At 38.9% G+C, this 18,793-nt stretch overlaps 1 protein-coding gene across 4 annotated transcripts in view; it reads right to left on the reverse strand.

The window, feature by feature from the left end:
• The window catches only part of STPG4 (sperm-tail PG-rich repeat containing 4), a 39,438-nt gene that overhangs the window by 15,668 nt on the left and 4,977 nt on the right, over positions 1–18,793 (reverse strand). For all 4 annotated transcript variants that reach the window (XM_070798606.1, XM_070798605.1, XM_070798608.1 and 1 more), the window contains exons 2-5: positions 17,286–17,345; positions 15,934–16,191; positions 4,943–5,007; positions 4,682–4,736 (exon numbers count right to left, since the gene is read on the reverse strand). In XM_070798606.1, coding sequence (XP_070654707.1) covers positions 4,682–4,736; positions 4,943–5,007; positions 15,934–16,191; positions 17,286–17,345 — 438 coding nt within the window. The remainder of the gene's footprint in view (positions 1–4,681; positions 4,737–4,942; positions 5,008–15,933; positions 16,192–17,285; positions 17,346–18,793) is intronic.

Raw genomic sequence — 18,793 nt, forward strand, 5'->3', positions numbered from 1 at the left:
TATAATCAAGAGAAGAGATAACACCCAACAGAGATCATGTATTTTGAGAGAATGTGAAGCAGTTTGGAGGAATGGTCCTTGACGTGGCAGGGTGGAGAACGCTGAAGCCTGGTGCATGGAGAGGGCCTGCTGATGAAAAGTGGGCTGTTTTCCTCCACAGAATCCAAGAAAAGCTCAGGAATTTCAGGCCTTAGGCATCAGCGAGGTGGAGGTGAGGGTGAGGCCCAAGGAATCCAAGAAAAGCTCAGGAATTTCAGGCCTTAGGCATCAGTGAAGTGCAGGAGGGTTGAGTGAGCTCTTTTCTCTAGGTCCCTAGGTATCTACTTTTAGCAGTCAGGTAGCTGCCCTTTCCTCATCCCTGTAGGAGATGAAAGGTTTCATTTCTAAAGAGATTGAGCCATAGACCTGGATCCAGGATCCCAGGTGATGGGAAGACAGGGACCTTTACTGAAAACAGGAATTGAGAGAACTTCCAGACATACAGACAGCCAAGAGGCACATGAAAAGATGCTCAGCATCTCTATTAGAGAAATCCAAATCAAAAGCACAACAAGGTATCACCTCACACTGGTCAGAAAGACCATCACCAAAAAGTCTACAAATAATAAATGCTAGAGAGGGTGTGGAGAAAAGAGAAGCCTCCTACAGTGCTGGGGGGAATGTAAACTGGTACAGGCACTATGGAGAACAGTATGGAGGTTCCTTCAAAAACTAAAAATACTCCACAGAAGACACACAGATGTCGAATAAACACATGAAAAGATGTTCAACATCACTCATTACTCAGGTCAGTTGCTCAATCGTGTCCGACTCTTTGCGACCCCATAGACTGCAGCACGCTAGGCTTCCCTGTCCATCACCAACTCCTGAAGCTTGCTCAAACTCAAGTCCATTGACATGATGTCATCGAACATCATATGGATGACGTGGTGATGCCATCCAACCACCTCATTATTAGAGAAATGTAAATCGAAACTATAATGAGGTATCACCTCACACCAGTCAGAACGGCCATCATCGGAAAATCTATAAATTAAATCTACAAATTAAAAAATGTATAAATCTATAAATAAAAAATTAATAATCTATAAATTAAATCTATAAATTAATACTGGAGAGAATATGGAGAAAAGGAAACACTCTTGCATTGTTGGTGGGAAAATAAATTGATACAGCCACTATGGAGCATAGTATGGAGAGTCCTTAAAAAACTAGGAATACAGCTACCGTATGACCCAACAAGCCCACTACGGGGCATATACCCTCAAGAAAGCATAATTGAAAAAGACATATGTGTGCCAATGCTCATCGCAGCACTATTTACAATAACCAGGACATGGAAGCAACCTAGATGTCCATTGACAGATGAATGGATAAAGAAGCTGTGGTACATATACACAATTACTCAGCCATAAAAAGGAACACATTTGAGTCAGTTCTAACAAGGGAGATGAACCTAGAGGCTATTATACAGAGTGAAGTCAGTCAGAAAGAGAAAAACAAACATCGTGTATCAACACATACATATGGAATCCAGAAAGATGGTACTGCTGAACGCATCTGCAGGGCAGCAGTGGAGACGCAGACACAGAGAACAGACTCGTGGGCACAGCAGGGGAAGGAGACGGGGGACGATGGAGAGAGCAGCACTGAGATGCACACATCACCGCATGCGAACAGATGGCCAGTGGGGAGTTACCGCCCGAGGCAGGGAGCCCAACCCAATGCTCTGTGATCACCTAGAGGGGCGGAACAGCGTGGGAGATGCGAGGAAGGCTCAAGAGGGAGGGGACATACACAAGACCTATGGCTGATTCATGCTGATGTATGGCATAAACCCACACAATATGGCAGAGCAACTATCCTCCAATTAAAAATAGATACATTTTTTAAAAAATGCCTAGCAGAATGCTTGGCAAATAGTAAATCAGCAAATTTTTAGGATATATATTTTGAAAAAGGCATTTTCAATATTTAAATAAACTCATGGGAAAACATGGGACAATGACTCTAATGTCATTGAGTCTTTGATAACAATTTGCAAATTCATTATATCTCATTCTTTAGTACTCTCTAGATAATCACTGAGCACCTATTTAGCAATAAAGTCACATCTTATTTAAAGGAAAAAAACCCTAAAATAGTGTTACCATATGATCTAGCAACCCTATTCCTTGGCATTTACCTGGAAAAGATGAAAACTAATTTGAAAGGATACACACCCCCCAGTTTTCATAGCAGCAGTATTGACAACAGCCAAACATGGAAACAACTCAAGTGCCCATCAACAGAAACTGGATAAAGCAGATGTGGTAGATATACAACAGAGTGTTATTTAGTCATAAAAAATGAAATACTGCCATTTGCAGCAACAAGGATGGACCCAGAGATTATCACTAATTGAAGTAAGTTAGAAAGAGAAAGACAAACACATATGATATGTATCTAGATTCTTACATGTAGAATCAAAAAAATAATACAAGTGAATCTATATACAAAACAAAAACACAGAAAACAAACGGACAGTTATCAAAAGGGGAGAGAGGGAGGGTAAATTAAGACATACGTGATTAATAGATATAAACTACTAATACTACACATAAAACATATAAGCAACAGGATTTACTGTATAGCCAGGGACTATATTCAATATCTTATAATAACCCATAATGGAAAATAATCTGAAAAAATACATATATAAAATGGAATCACTTTGTTTACACCTGAAACACAATATTAAATGTGTTAAATATTAAATCAAATGAAGTGTTTAATATTAAATCAAATGAAGTGAAAGTTCATTCTTAGCAACTCCATGGACTGTAGCCTGCCAGGTTCCTTGTCCATGGGATTCTCCAGGCCAGAATACCGGAGTGGGTACCCATTCCCTTCTCCAGGGGATCTTCCCCAACCCAGGGATCGAACTGGGGTCTCCTGCATTGCAGGCAGATTCTGTACCAGCTGAGCTACCAGGGAAGCCTGTAAATCAGCTATACTTCAATTTAAAAAGATTCTTTAACCACTAGACCACCAGGGAAGCCCCTCAGTCAGCTTTTCAGTTTCCCACACTTAAGTATTGGTGAGACCAAAATTTTTTCACCTTTACTGGATATCTGAATTTCTTATTTACAAATGGTCTATTCACTGTCTTTATCTGTTTTACTTTTCTATTTCCTATAAATTATTAACAGAATTTACGATAAGCCATTAACTATTTATCTGCCATGTATGTTGAAAATATTTTTCCTAATTTGCGTTTGCCTACTAACTTTGTTTATAGTTTGTTTCCTGGTGTACAAAAAATTCAAAATGTTATGTAATCAAACCTAAGGCTTCTTTTCCTTTGCAATCCACTCATTTCTGTTGTCTCAGAAAATCTGCCTTATCCTAAAATTAAATGTGTGTGTGTGTGTGTATGTTAAGTCATTTTAGTTGTGTCCAACTCTTTGCAACCCTGTGGACTGGAGCCCACCAGGCTCTTCTGTTCATGGGATTCTCCAGGCAAGAATACTGGACTGGGTTGCCATGCCCTCCTCCGGAGGATCTTCCTGACCCAGGGATCAAACCTACATCTCTTATGCCTTCTGTATTGGCAAGCAGGTTCTTTACCACTAGCACCACCTGGAAGCCCAAAATTAAATATATGCTAATATATTTTCTTCTAGTTTTATAGTTCAAAAGCATTTAATTCTTTAGTCAGTATGGAATTTACTATATGTGGTAGGAAGAGTCTAATATTTACAAGTTAATTAATCATCTAGCATAAAATATCTCTCTTTCCTACTGATTTGTCATGCCTTCTTTATCAAACACAGAGATCTTATGTATTCTGGAGTCTGTTTTTGAGCTCAGTTTGGTTATCTCAGCTCCTCTTTCAGATATTCACTGTATGTCTCCCCCCTTGCACTGCTGTTTCTAATTACAAATAAATAACTATAGTCCATCAAAACACCCTGAAATAGCTTCATAGTTTCTCATTCTTCCCTTTTTATTTTTTGGCATCCTACTGATTACTTATCTAAAATAGTTAATTTTTATCAAACACATGTACGCGTATTTGAAAATTTTTAGAAACAGGAAAGCATTTTTACATTTTTGAAAAGAAAGAAACTAGGTATACTTTTCTTTCTTGTTAATAATACAGTGATCTACTGAATATCTCTAATGGTTTTAATAATTCATTAATTCAACAAATACTCTGCACTCTGTGTGAACCATTTTCCTAGATGCTCAGTATACAAGACAAGAACAGACAAAAATCCCCACCTTTGTGAAGTTTACGTTCTGTGGGGAGACAGATGAAAACATGGTAAGTAAATTTTTAGATGAAGTGTATCAGATGGTGATGAGCACTATGAAGAAAAATAAACCAAGAAAGGGGGATAGGGAATTCTGAACAAGTGACTAGGGATGACCTCAATGAGAAGGTCATGTGAATCAAGAGCTAAATAAAGTAAAAGAGCCTTTACTTTTCTTCTATAACTTTACAAATGTGTTACTTACATTGCCACCCCCGCTGTATCTTCAGATATATTTTAAGTATATCTTGAATCAACACATTAATCATTCATTGCCTTTCTACTATGATGAGTGAAATGTTAATCTTGACATCTCAAAAGGAATCACTGCCTATTTTAAATATTAAATTCATCATGAGTTTATGGTCTATCAATATACTTACAGGAGTGAAGCAGCCTGTTGGAAACCTTTGAACCGTAGAACGAAATACGAAGCTCCTATATTAAAAAAAAAAGGTACGATTTTCCAAACATATTTTTAAATGTAAGGATCTTTAACATATTCTTATTAAATATTTTAAAATGCTAATCTGAATATAATGGGCATACATGAGGTTTAAAAGTCATTAGTGTTGGCTATTAAGTATGTAAATAGAAAGGCATGAGTGAAATTAGTAAAAGCAACTTAATAAGTACTTAATTACCTGGAAGCTTGCTTGGGAACTGGTGGAGGAAGTAGCTCGTATTGGCCTGGTGAAAGCTTAACTGACTACACAGAACAGACAAGGACACCAATAAAAGATTAACATAGGTCTCAAACTCACTTTGTTATCTATCATTCATATAATTTATTTTATGACCATACCAACATTATATCATTTATTTTCTATTTTAAGAATGGAAAAGGTATATTTTCAAAGGTAGAGCTTCAAAACACTCAACAGATACTCACTTTTCATGGTGAATTTTATGACAGTACACCTGCAGTGGTATGTAGAAAAATGCTATACAATTAATCACATTTTAAGTATACTTGATTCAACAAATCCAATTGACCACAAAATAGTGAGCATGCTCTGCTGGTAAAGAACTACTAGGAGTGGTGGGAAATACAGGCCATGTTCTCATAATACATAAACAATTCTAACATAAAACACTATAATACTAAAAGTTAAAGACTGGACATCTCGGGGATAGAGAGAGATTAACCCAAACGGGTGACGCATAGCTAACATCACATACTCAGTGGTGAAAAACTAAAAAGCTGTTCCTCTAAGTCCAGGAACAGAATAGGGGTGCCTATGTCTCCATTCCTATTCAACATAGTACTGGAAGTCCTAGCAAATAATTCTGCAAGAAAAAGAAATAAAAGGTATCCAAATTGTAAAGGAAGTAGTAAAATTGTCCCTGTCTGCAGATGACATAATCTTACATATAAAATACTCTAAAGAACTCTGGGCTTCCCAGGTGACTTAGTGGTAAAGAATCTGCCTGCCAATACAGGACATGCAGGTTTGATCCCTGGGTTGGGAAGATCCATTGGAGAAGGAAATAGCAACCCACTCCAGTATTCTTGCTTGGGAAATCACGTGGACAGAGGAGACTGGTGAGCCACAGCCCATGGGTTCACAAAAGAGTGGGGTACAACTTAGCAACTAAACAACAAAGAACTCCACCAAAAAACTGTTTGAACTAATGACAAAATCAGTAAAGCGGCAGCATACAAAACAACACAAAAATCAGTTGAGTTTATACACTAATAATGAACAAGCTAAAAAAAAATTAAGAAAACAAGCTCATTTACAATAGCATCAAAAATATAACATAGTTAGGAATAAATCTGACTAAGTAGATGGAAGATCTGTACACTGAAAAGTATAAGACACTGATGAAAGAAGCTGAAGACACAAATAAATGGAAAGATATACCATGGTTATGGATTCAAAGAATTAATATTGTTAAAATATCCAAATTATCCAAAGCCATCTACAGATTCAGTGTAATCCCTAGCATAAAACAGCATTTTTTCAAAGATATAGAAGAAACAACTCTAGAATCAATATAGAACCACAAAGGGCCCCAGATAATCAAAGCAAACTTGAGAAAGAAGAACAAAGCTGAAGGCATCACACATTCTGATTTCAAACTATACTGCAGAGCTACAGTAATCAAAACAGTATGATACTAGCAAAAAACAGACACATAGACGAATGGAACAAAATACAGAGCCCAGAAATAAATCCAGACAGAAATGGTCAACTAACCTTTGACAAGGGCACCAAGAATACACAATAAGGAAGCTATAGTCTCTTCAATAAATGGTATCTGGGAGACTGGAGATCCACGTGCAAAAAACAAAACAAACTGAACTGTGCACTTTGGTGGAAACATAAAATGGTATGGCCATTATGGAAAACAGTGTGGAGATTCTTCAAAAATCAAAAACAAAACTACCATATCATCCAGCAGTCCCACTTCTGGGTATATATCCAGAGGAAACAAAATCAATATTTGGAAGAGATATCTTCAGTTGCACATTCACTGCAGCATTATTCACAACAACCGAGCTATGGAAATAAACTAGGTGTCCATCCATGGATGAATGGATAATGACAATGTGATATATAGTCCCTTAATGTATATATTATATTGTTCAGCCATTAAAAATAAGAAATCCTAGTATTTGCAACAACATGGATGAACCTGGAGAGCATTATTCTAAGTCGAATAAGCCAAACAGAGGAAGACGAATACCATTTTATAACACTTACATGTGGAATATGAAAGGGCTGTACTCAGAAACAGAGGGTAAAATGGTGGTTCCAGGAGCTGACAGATGGGGGAAACGGAGAAACATTGGTCAAAAGTACAAACTTTATTATTAAGATAAATAAGTTCTGGAGATATAATGCACAGCATAGTGACTATAGTTAATAATACTGTATTGCACACTTGAGAATTGCTAGGAGAGTAGATCTTGTGTGTTCTTATCACACACACACACACACTCACACACAAAATGGTAACTGTGTGAGGTGATCGATGTGTTAATTAACTTGACTGTGGTAATCATTTCACAATTTATACATATATCAAATCATGTTGTACACCTTAAATATGTTCAGTTTTATTTGTCAGTTATACCTCAGTAAAACTGGGTAGGGGGGAGAAATAAATAAATAAATCTAACTGGGTGATATAAAGATGGTAAAGACAGTGAGATTTGAGTATGCTTTTAAGAAAGGTAAGACCCCTTAACGGGGGCAAGGGGGAGATTCTAAGAAGGAAGAACGTTGTGGAATGGACTGTCTCTCTGCCCACTGTGAAACTTGTTACAAACTGCCTGGATAGCTCCATTATCCCTGGGTCTGTGGATGTCAGCCCACAGTAAGAGAAGCAAGGGAGAATTAGGAACTGGTAAGCATAGCTAGTGGGCTCTGTGAAGGGAGGGATGGAGAAAAAGAAAGAGAATGAGAAGCCAGGGGAAGACAGACGGGAACTTCCTGTGTTCCAGGAGTTGGCAGGGAGGAGTTGAATCCTGCTCAAAACGGGCATTCTTCTTCCACCCCTATTAATTTAAAATCAGATTTAAAAATACAATACTGCTCTTGTTGGAAACGAGACGTTCATATCCTGGTGTTATCTGCCTCATGTAGTAAGTTCACCTGTTGTATCTGATCCTACAGCTATCTTTCACATATTAACACAGAATTTTGACTGCAGAGGCATTTTCTGTGGATTCAGTGATAATAACAGTAAATACAAATTTTATGATGAAATAGACACAATGTCCTAATGCACCTGTGCATTGTTCATTGCTCAGTTGACAGAATAAACACCTAGGGAACATAGGTATTTATTATTATTATTATTATTATATGCTGGAAGCATAGACATGCATTTTAAGCAGGGGGCTTTCTTGGGGGGCACAGCATTCTACTTCTTGATTTTGATGACGATGACACAGGTGTTTGCTTTCTATTTACTTTACACTGTGAATGTATGCTTCATGCACCTCGCTCTCTGCTCCCTCTCTCTCCCACTCAGGCACATTATATACACATATACAGGAGGAGAAGGAAGAAAGAGAACTGAAAAGTGAGGGGAAAAAAAAAAAACTTTAAAGCCACTGTTTATTCATCTATACTCAGCAATTGCATAAGATTTTTTTCAAGGAAGCAATCATGGAAAAACTCTTAGCCTTACTCTAGAAGGAATACTGGTTATCCATAGCTTCTTTATTTGTCCTACTTTACTTGGCATTGGCCATTCTTTGCTATTTAATATGGCTGAGAGAGGACTGACTTTTCCAGGAAGTCTTAAATACTCAGCTGCCTTACACAAGAGATTGCTTCTCTGTGCATTGCTGAACATGTTGCAAACTATCTGGATGGCTCCCTTGTGCATATATGTAATGCATGTTTTCATGCATGCATTTATATACAGTAAGTACATTTTACTCTAATTCCTGCATATGCTTCTTCATTCCTCACTTGTAATGTAAGGCTCAGAGAATCTAGACAATATGCCCATAAAAATAGCTGATCCTAGTTAATTAATGTTTCAATCCATGCTGATTAGGCACTCAGAAATCCTGCAGTAGCTTGGAGTCATAGAAAAAGACAGGAAGCTATTAGTGTGGATATGTAATTCAGTTGTGTTATACCAATTCCAACAAGGTCAGAAAATTGGGATAAATTAAAAAATCCAACCCTACTCATTAGGATGACGTAGGAAAATGCTCTAATTTCATTCTTTCACACGTAGTTGTCCAGTTTTCCCAGCAGCAATACTAAAGAGACAGTCTTTTTCCCACTGTACATTCTTGCATCCTTTGTTGTAACTTAATTAACCGTAAAGGCACGGTTTTATTTCTGGGCTCTCTATTCTGTCCCATTTATCTATACCATTACTATGCTGTTTTGATCACTGTAACTTTGTAGTATAGTCTGAAATCAGAGAGGGTGATAACTCTGGCTTTGTTGTTTTGCCTCAAGATTGCTTTCCCTATTCAGGGTCTTTTGTGGTTCCATATAAATTTTAGGATTATGTTCTAGTTATGTAAAAAAAAAAAGTCATGGGTGTTTTGACAGGTATTATATTAAATCTATAGATTGATCTGGGTAGTACAGACATTTTAACTATATTAACTCTTCTGAACAATGAACATGGGCTATCTTTCCATTTCTTTGCATCATGATGCATGGAAAAGATTCAAAATATATTTCAAAGAAAAATGCAAAGTTCTGGTTTCTGCTATTGGCAGGCTAGGTTATTTGGATGATGAACCTTCCCGCTGTAGACAACTACTAGAAATGAGGGACAAAATATACAAAATAAACAAGAGCTTTTGACAAGAAATGAAACTGATAATAAAGTCATAAGGAATATAAGATCCCCACACCAAGAGGTAAAGAATCCACCTGCCAAGACAGGAGACATCAGAGACTCAGGTTCTATCCATGGGTCAGGAAGATCCCCTGGAGAAAGGCATGGAAACCCACTCCAGCTTTCTTGCCTGGAGAGTCCCAGGGACTGACGAGCCTGGAGTGCTATAGTTCATGGGGTCACAAAAGAGTCAGACACAACTGAGCAACTGAACAACAACAAAACCAAGAGATAGCAAGAAACCAGAGATACAAATGGCCTAGTTTTGCTCAGAGGACTTAAGTTGGTCCAGACTAAACTCAGCAGAGGAAAAGACCTGGATTTGAGTGAACTTTAGAACCCTAGAAGAATCCAGAGGCCAAAGCCTGGATCATCAATGATGGTGATCTATTGGGAGTCCTACCCACAGAAACTGGACGCCCTAAAAGGGAGTTTCCTGAAAGCCACCCTCCCACCTCACCCCAATGCTAAGGGGAGTACAGAAAGACATGTCTTGGTGCCAAGCAGAATTGAGACAACAGGGAGAAACCCATCCTTGAAAGAGTGTAACTGTGGGCTGGTTCCTTTCATGGATTCTGGTCCAAATTCCCATCACTAGAGTGACCCAAGAATATATAAGCAGTGTATTTCAAGTGGCACCACCCTAAATATTAGCAGAAACCAAAACCAAACTTTCTCTGGAAGAAAAACACTTTCATCTTAGGGAATCCATGGAAACAACCTTTCAGGGGCAATGAACAATGCAGAGCCAAAGATAATCACACATCCAGGGAAACAAAATGATGAAGGCCCAGTCAGATTTCAGAAATACGAGCAATCAATTCATTTCATGCATTCAACAAATATTAACCAATCAGACACTATTCTAGAGGCAAAAACATAACAGTGAACAAAACAGATAAGTATTCAGGCCATCTATAAAGCTTTACTCTCATGGGAGAAGGCAGACAACAAATAATAAATGCAAACTGTAAATAAATAATATAGTATACTGATGGCTCTAGGTTCTAAGGAAACAAAAGAGGAAGGCAGGAAAGGTCAGGGGTGTCAGATGGCCAATTTAAATGAGGCTCATTGAGAAAGTGACCCTTGAACAAAGATTTGAAGATGGAGAGGGAATAAGTCACATGGATATCTGTGATAAGAGCATTCCAGATGAAGGAAGATCCATCGCAAAGACATGAGGTTGGATCGGGAGTAGCAAATTCAAGAAGCAGCCCGGAATAGACCATTGGTCAGGACCAGAATGAGGGGAGACACAAGAGTTGAGGTCACAGATGAAGCCAGTTCACCGTCAACCTGCTGGCCCTGAAAAGAGCCACTCTGAGATCACACCCACTGTTACAAAGAGTAAATCTAGAGGGTCTCAATCAGAAGTGTTTTTGGTTTTTTTTTTTTAGTTCCCTCCTTCCCCAGGGGACATTTGAACAATGTCTGAAGACAGTTTTGGTTGTTGCAACTGGGAGGTATGCTTAGTCGCTCAGTCGTGTCCAACTCTTTGCAACCCCATGGACTGTAGCCCACCAGGCTTCTCTATCCATGGGCATTCTCCAGGCAAGAATACTGGAGTGGGTTGCCATGCCCTCCTCCAGGGGATCTTCCCAACCCAGGGATTGAACCTAGGTCTCCTGCATTGTAGAGCAGATTTTTTACTGTCTAAGCCACCAGAGAAGAACAACTGGGAGCGGGGGCTGCTAATTGGCATCTAATTATCCTGAAATGCTGTTAAACATCCTACAAGCATAGGACTGCCCCCTACCACAAAGAATTATCCTGTCCAAAAAGTCAACAGAGCCAAGGGTGAGAAACCCTGAATTTGACATAAAACAGAGAAGTCAAAACAACAACTGGATATACAAGCCTGGAGTTCAACAGAGAAGTCTGGATAGGAGATATACATTTGGAAATCACAAACAAACAGCTGGTGTTCAAAGCCTTGAGACTAAATCAGATCAGCAGGAAGTGAGAGCAGATGGGGAAGAGGTATGCATGCCTGGGCCTCCAAATGGAAGACGGCAGGAAGGAGGGGCTGAACAAGCCAACAGGCTGAGAAGAGAAAAAAAGAATGAGGATTGAGGAGGAGGTGTTTAGGATTCGGAAAGAAGAAAGATGTGAGAGAAACCTACCTCAGGAGAATGGGAGAGTAAACAGATTAGGGACTAAACAACAACAATTCTGTACCCATGGGTGGTAAAGAACTGAAAATGAGACTAGTCATTCAGCTACACAAATGCAGGTTCCAAGTTCACAGAGCGATCTGACCAGGGTTGTGACTTTGCCAAACAAGTAAGATGAAGCATCAAGAGGCCAAGGAATTGAGGTTGTGTGCAGGGAGTAACTCTAATGATTAACTATGGAACTTAAGCTTTGAAAGGAAGGAAAATATCAGCAAGTTGAGAGGCAATGAAAGGTGGTAGTGTAAGCAGATAGGGTCTTGGACAGACACATGCTGCACGCACATGCACACACTTGCACAAGCTGGTCCAGAGCCTGTGGATGGTGGGGACACCCAAGGGATGACAATGATTTGAGGCCTTGAGAGCAGCAGCAAGTTAATCCTTCCTTCTCTGCTCTTTGGCTTGGCTGTATCTTTTGGTTCAACATCCACCAAGAGGCAAACCCATTTTTCCAGTAACAGCAGGATCAATGGATTGTAGACTGGGGGAACAGAAAAATTGTTGAGGTTGGGTATGCCAGAGTGAGCAAGGCAGAAGATCTGGGGACAGTGATCACAGTACAATGCATGCAACTGAAATTATGGATGGCTGAAATGATTGGTGTTGAAAAAAATCTAAGGAGTGAGTGGCTGAAGTGAAGAAGAGTTCAAAACACTGAGAAGCCAGATTGTTGGAAAAATCATCATCTCTGAATGTACTGAAATTATGACAGGAGTAGTGGAAAGAGTGCCAGGGAGCAAAGGAGCTAAAATTATCCACAAATAAGGTAGAGTAAGTAACCCAGGGGTTAGCAACACTGGGGAAAATCAGGTCATAAAACCACATACTGTAGAGAAATGGTCCCACTTTTGAATATTTGAATATACATTCTAAAATAAAAACATACTATTTCTCTGATAAGAAAAAAAAATGATTGTAAAAACTTTAGGTCCATATCAAATACTCTTTGGAAAGAGCCAGCTATAGATGAGTATATATACACAGACATGGGCTTCCCTAGTGACTCAGCAGTAAAGAACCCACTTGCAATGCAGAAGACTGCCTGAAATGCAGGAGACGTGGGTTCAATTTCTGGGTTGGGAAGATTCCTTGGAGAAGGAAATGGGAAGCCACTCCAGTATTCTTGCCTAGGAAATCCCATGGACAGAGGAGCCTGGCAGGCTACAGTCCATGGTGTTCCAAGAGTCGGACACAACTGAGCGATTGAACAACCACCATGCACAGACACACACATTAAAATATAAATATAAACACACATATGATTCTTCCATACAGATTCTCCAGTTGAATCATATGCTTCAGAATAAAGGTGTTAAAAATAGCAAAAACTTTCTTACAAATAAAGAACAGCATTAATGAGGTAAACAAGACTATTCTATTAAGAATTATGAAGCTTGAGAATGCTGATCTTAGTAAACAACAATAATGTATACTGTATCTACCTTGAATTCAAATGACTGTTTTACTGAGTTCTGCCATTAAAAAATCAGAATTATGAATTTTACTGGCAAGTAAACAGGGTTACATCTGAATCTCTCTCCTCTTGTGAATATATTATCATATACCTTTGAAATATAAAATTAGGAAAACATTTAATTCTTCTAGTTTCTGGAGGTCAAGCCTTTCTGGGAGGTGGAAGAGAGAGGAGAAAGAAAAGAAAGAATTTTTAGAACATTTTATCCATCCCTCTGGATAAGCCAAATTCTTATGGTCTTTTAATGCGTTAAATTTTGCCTAATACCAACCATCTATTTTTTCTTCTCTCAGCAGTGGGCCTGTGTCTACCCTCAGAAACCCAAAAAAGTCAGAAGAAAGGAAGCAGAAGTGAAGTAAATGGTGGAGGAGGCTGAGGAAGAATGATTTTTGCATAGGAGGTGGCCAAGACGATTTCACATGTCGCCTGGTTACCTGATACCAAGCCATAAAAGTCTATGTATAATTCAGTGCTTGTATTCATCCACTGAACCGAACAGGATAAGATTTACCCTGTGAACATTTATCATTCTGTCCTGTTTCAAAGCCATAATTTGCAAAGCCCTAGGAAGGGTTCATTGCTTGGACACAACATGGGTTCATTTTGCTGAAGATTTCTTGTCCATTCTAATAACCACAACCCCTTCCATTCAATTCAACCTCCAAGTGGCAATGCATCGTCTCAGATTATGATCACATTATCCCAATAAGGTTGTAAAGACTGATACATATTATTAGCTCCTTTATAAATAGAAGATATTAAGGCCCAAAGTCCCAAATGACAACGTCCATGTCTCAACTCTACCCTTCTTGTCAAATGCCTCCTTTGGGTTCCACCCCCTGAAACCCTGCCCCTCATTCAAGGCCAGAGGCACAAAGTAGACTGGAAACAGCACCAAACTGGGGCTCAGAAGCCCTTCGTTACAAGTACAGCTTGCCTATACAAATAAACTTATTTATAGAACAGAAACAGACCCACAAACATGGAAAACAAACTTACGGTTACCAAAGGGGACAGCTAGGAAGGGAGGGGTAAATTAGGGGTTTGGGATTAACATATACACAATATTATATATAAAATAGAGAACTAAACAAGGACCTATAGTACAGGGAACTATACTCAATATTTTGTAATAATCTATAAGAGAAAAGAATCTGAAAAAGAATAGATATATCTATAAATATATATATTTATAGATATATATAAGCTGAATATATATATCTGTATATATATATATAAGCTGAATTATTTATATATATATATAAGCTGAAACTCCAATACTTTGGCCACCTGATGCAAAGAACTGACTCATTGGAAAAGACCCTGATGCTGGGAAAGATTGAAGGCAGGAGACGGGGACGACAGAGGATGAGATGGCTGGATGGCATCACCGACTCGATGGACATGAGTTTGAGCAAGCTCCGGGTGTTGGTGATGGGCAGGGAAACCTAGCATGCTGCAGGCCATGGGATTACAAAGAGTCAGACCCGACTGAGTGATTGAACTGAACTGATATATATGTGTGTAACTGAGTCATTCTGCTGCCCATCTGAAACTAACACAACACTGTAACCCAACTATGTCGTTCAGTCACGGAGTCATGTCTGAGACCTCGCAACCCCATAGACTGAAGCACGCCAGGCTTCCTTGTTCTTCACTGTCTCCTGGAGTTTGCTCAAATCCATTTCCTTGAGTCGGTGATGCTATCTAACGATACTTTAATAAAAAATAATAACAAAATAAAATTGGGTCAACCATAAAAAAGCACTGCCTTCTTTATAAGCTATGCACCTCGTAACCAGTTTCTTCATCCCTATTCACCTCAGTTTTCTCATCTGTAAAATGGGGGTGACATCCATCTTGCCTATTTCAGAATGCCTGGGAAGAACTACTAACAGAATATACATGGAAGCTCACGGTAAATTATTAAGGGCCACAGGAATGTTATATATTATCCAAGGTCCAACTTCAGTCCTACTCAATCCAGGGAGCGTTCTAGCCTTTCAATCCCACCTTCACTGAGCTCTCTCTAGGCCTTTCCTGCTACACCATTTATCTCAGCACTTGATCTATTTGCTCTTGTATTGTTACTTAAATATTTCTAAGTCAGGAACATCTTCCCTTTACAGAACCTAGCCCAGGGCTGTAAGAAGCAGTGCTCAGTATCCTTAATGTGATGCATGAACTGGTAGAGCTTAGAGTACAACCTGACTCTTCTGATATCACAATGCTCACTTCTGCAAGAAATTCTTGCAAAAGTTTTCCTATGGTGTATAGTCATATTCACACTCTAATATGAGGACTACTCACTGAAAGGCAGTTTTCTCTTTAAAAAAAGAGGACATACCATATCAACTGCTTGAAGAGACCAGAAGCATGGCCCCATCATAGATAAGACCCCAAGTCAGGGGAATCCTACCAAGAGTTCCCAGCAAGGCAAAAAAAATTTCCCATGTCCACGTTAGGCTGAGAAGGGAAACATCTTGCTGGACATATTTGCAAGTGAAGCATGCTTTGTTTGATTTCTGGAAGAAATAAGGCATCCTATAGATTTTCAATTTCTCCTGCAGAAGATACAATCTAAGTATACAGAATATATTCCTCTGGGCCTCTTGACAGCTTTCCTACACAAAGCCAACTGCTACTAGTACTTTACCTGATCTCTGTAAACCAGCATGCTGGGGCTTGACCGCGGTTTGTCCTTAAATGAGTAAGTGGCCACTTGCTTCTTTAACAAGTCCAAGAAGTCAGGAGGCCTGTACTTGGGAAGGTCATTCAGCACCGGATCATTTCTTTGCAAAAGAGGTGGTTTTTTCCTTCCTTCATTTTTAAAATTGTAGGTTGCTATCACTGGATTTAACAGTGATTCTTCAATAAAAGTTTTCAAGTGGTAAGTGCCAGGATTAGGAGTGTTCTGCAGAGAATTGATATCATTTTTCAAGTTACTATGTAAACCAGTAACATCTCCTAAAGCATCATTCTTTCAAAGGTCACTCCTAAGTAGCATTTCTCTTTGTTTTACTTAGAGAAATGTTTTAATAAAATTCCATCAAGTACACACTCCCCACAAAACATTTCAAGACAATCATGATGATTTCCTTTCTGTGACAATTGCTTAACTGTGGGTTAAGCAAATGGGTTATGGCCAAAGTAAAGCTTTAACTTTATAAAAAGTAGCCCCAAAGATACTTAAATTTGAGGTTCTATTTGACTATCAATGTCAGGTCTCTTATGAGAACCCTCTGGATAAGTTTCGTGACTAAATAGAAGTTATCCTACTTCAGTTTAGTAGTTAGATACCACGTGTTTCTTTCTAACCCTCAAGTGGGAAGCTACAGGATAATAACATGAGATTGAGGATGAACTGGCAGAACATATGGTCTAATTAGTCCAATAAGAGGTTTGGGACTTTCAAATCACAACCACAGTACGGCTGAATGGCCAGGCCCGACAGTTTAGTCACGCTGCTTTTGTGGCCATCTTCCCACTGAGCACTCGACTCAGTTATACCATTAAAATTAGTACAATTCCAAAGAGGCTTTGGTCCCTAGGGCCCCTCCGTTATGGAAAGGTGTGAACAGAAAATATTTCTGCCATACAGAAATAATGTATCTTGAGAGAAGGATCTTCTGGTCATCTTTCTTTCATGTATCACCATCTTGCTTTCACACGTTGACCATGTTAACACAAGCTATCATAGGCTCTTACTTTTTGAAGAAGTAAGATAAAAAGTGAAGTCAAACACCTTTCCAGAATGTGTAAGCTTAGTTGACTTTATCAAGATAACCTGTAGTGTAAAACACCTAGGCTCCTACAGTTGTTTTATGTCCAAGCTTTTACTGCATTCAAAGTTTAGTTTCTCAGTCATGTGCTGATACTAAAATTATAAATATAAAACGAGCCCAGGTAGATTTGAACAACCATTGTTTCCTTAAAATTAAGTATTAGTGATCTAAAAGGTCAGACTCGAATACTGATTCAAATAGGAAAGGATGAAAATATACATACCGTTAATGCTATCCTCCACCATCCTTCTCTTTCAAAAGATGATGACTTCTGGGTTGGTTTCTATTAATAAACATAAAAATGTGCTTATTCATTTGAGAAGTGATCACTAGAAGTTAAATATCACTTATAAAACATGTACTTGAAGAAATTGATACTGTATGAAATTGGTCACCCTGAATGAAAACAAGAGCTCCATAATCAATCTTGCCTATAATATTTCCTTAAATTGCTATTTTAAGATCTTAAGTGCTTTTTAAGTATCTAAATTTTCTTTGGGTAAATTAGAGTAATAAACATCCCCATCAGAGTATGAGATGGTTAGATGGCATCACCAACTCAATGGCATCACAAACTTGATGGAGTTTGAAGAAGCTTCAGGAGTTGGTGATGGACAGGGAAGCCTGGCATGCTGCAGTCCATGAGGTTGCAAAGAGTCAAACACGACTGAGTGACTGAACTGAACTGAATTGAAACATCCCCATCTCACCAAGATGTCATAAGAATAATTAGGTGACAAAATCTGGTGCTCTTAGGAAGCAAAGCGGAGAAGGCAGTGGCAACCCACTCCAGCACTCTTGCCTGGAAAATCCCATGGACGGAGGAGCCTGGTAGGCTGCAGTCCATGGGGTCGCTAAGAGTAGGATGACTGAGCGACTTCACTTTCACTTTTCACTTTCATGCATTGGAGGAGAAAATGGCAACCCACTCCAGTGTTCTTGCCTGGAGAATCCCAGGGACGGGGGAGCCTGGTGGGCTGCCGTCTATGGGGTTGCACTGAAGCTACTTAGCAGCAGCAGCAGGAAGCAAAGAGTTATGTAAACCCAAAATTGTATAATTGTTACTACGATTTATGGCTCAGGGAGCTCAAGGTAAAAATGTATAGACATCCAATTAATGTAATATCGGAATTCAAACTCCTGGCCATATAGCAAATGTTGAAAGTGCCATTTTCTAGATTTCCATATGCTATGACTTGGGCTTGAACTCCAGTTCAGCGACTACCTAGGTGCACTAGGCAAGTTAACCCTCATGAACCTCAGCTTCCTCTTAGGAGGACAACAAAAGGCAGCTGAGCTGGCACGAAAATAAGGCATCATAAAGACCTGTACCCACAACCAGGACTCAGTAAGTGGTGGCTTTTATTTTTAATACCTTATCTGCCAAGTTAAGAAGAAAATTATTTTGATGCTTCACTGTCAACAGTGAGGACAACAGAACACAGTTGCTTAGTTTTTTCCTTTTGTTATTTCCACCAGGCAAAATCATTAAAATACCGAGTTTTACTTTCATTTAGAATGCTTTTTTATTGCTATGAAATATAGGTCATCTCAAGCAACAAGGCATTAAAATAATCTAATCAGTAAACTGATATAATTCATTCTTCCTAACATATATCCACATATAAGGAACCCTGGGCTTCAGTTTTACTATGAAATACAAGCATTTCTCTGAAAAAGCATTGCTTCATATGCACTGCTAAGTCTGAATTTCTTCCTATACATTCCCTT

This window comes from Bos indicus, chromosome 11 (genome assembly GCF_029378745.1).
Source record: "Bos indicus isolate NIAB-ARS_2022 breed Sahiwal x Tharparkar chromosome 11, NIAB-ARS_B.indTharparkar_mat_pri_1.0, whole genome shotgun sequence".
Classification (NCBI taxonomy): Eukaryota; Metazoa; Chordata; class Mammalia; order Artiodactyla; family Bovidae; genus Bos; species Bos indicus.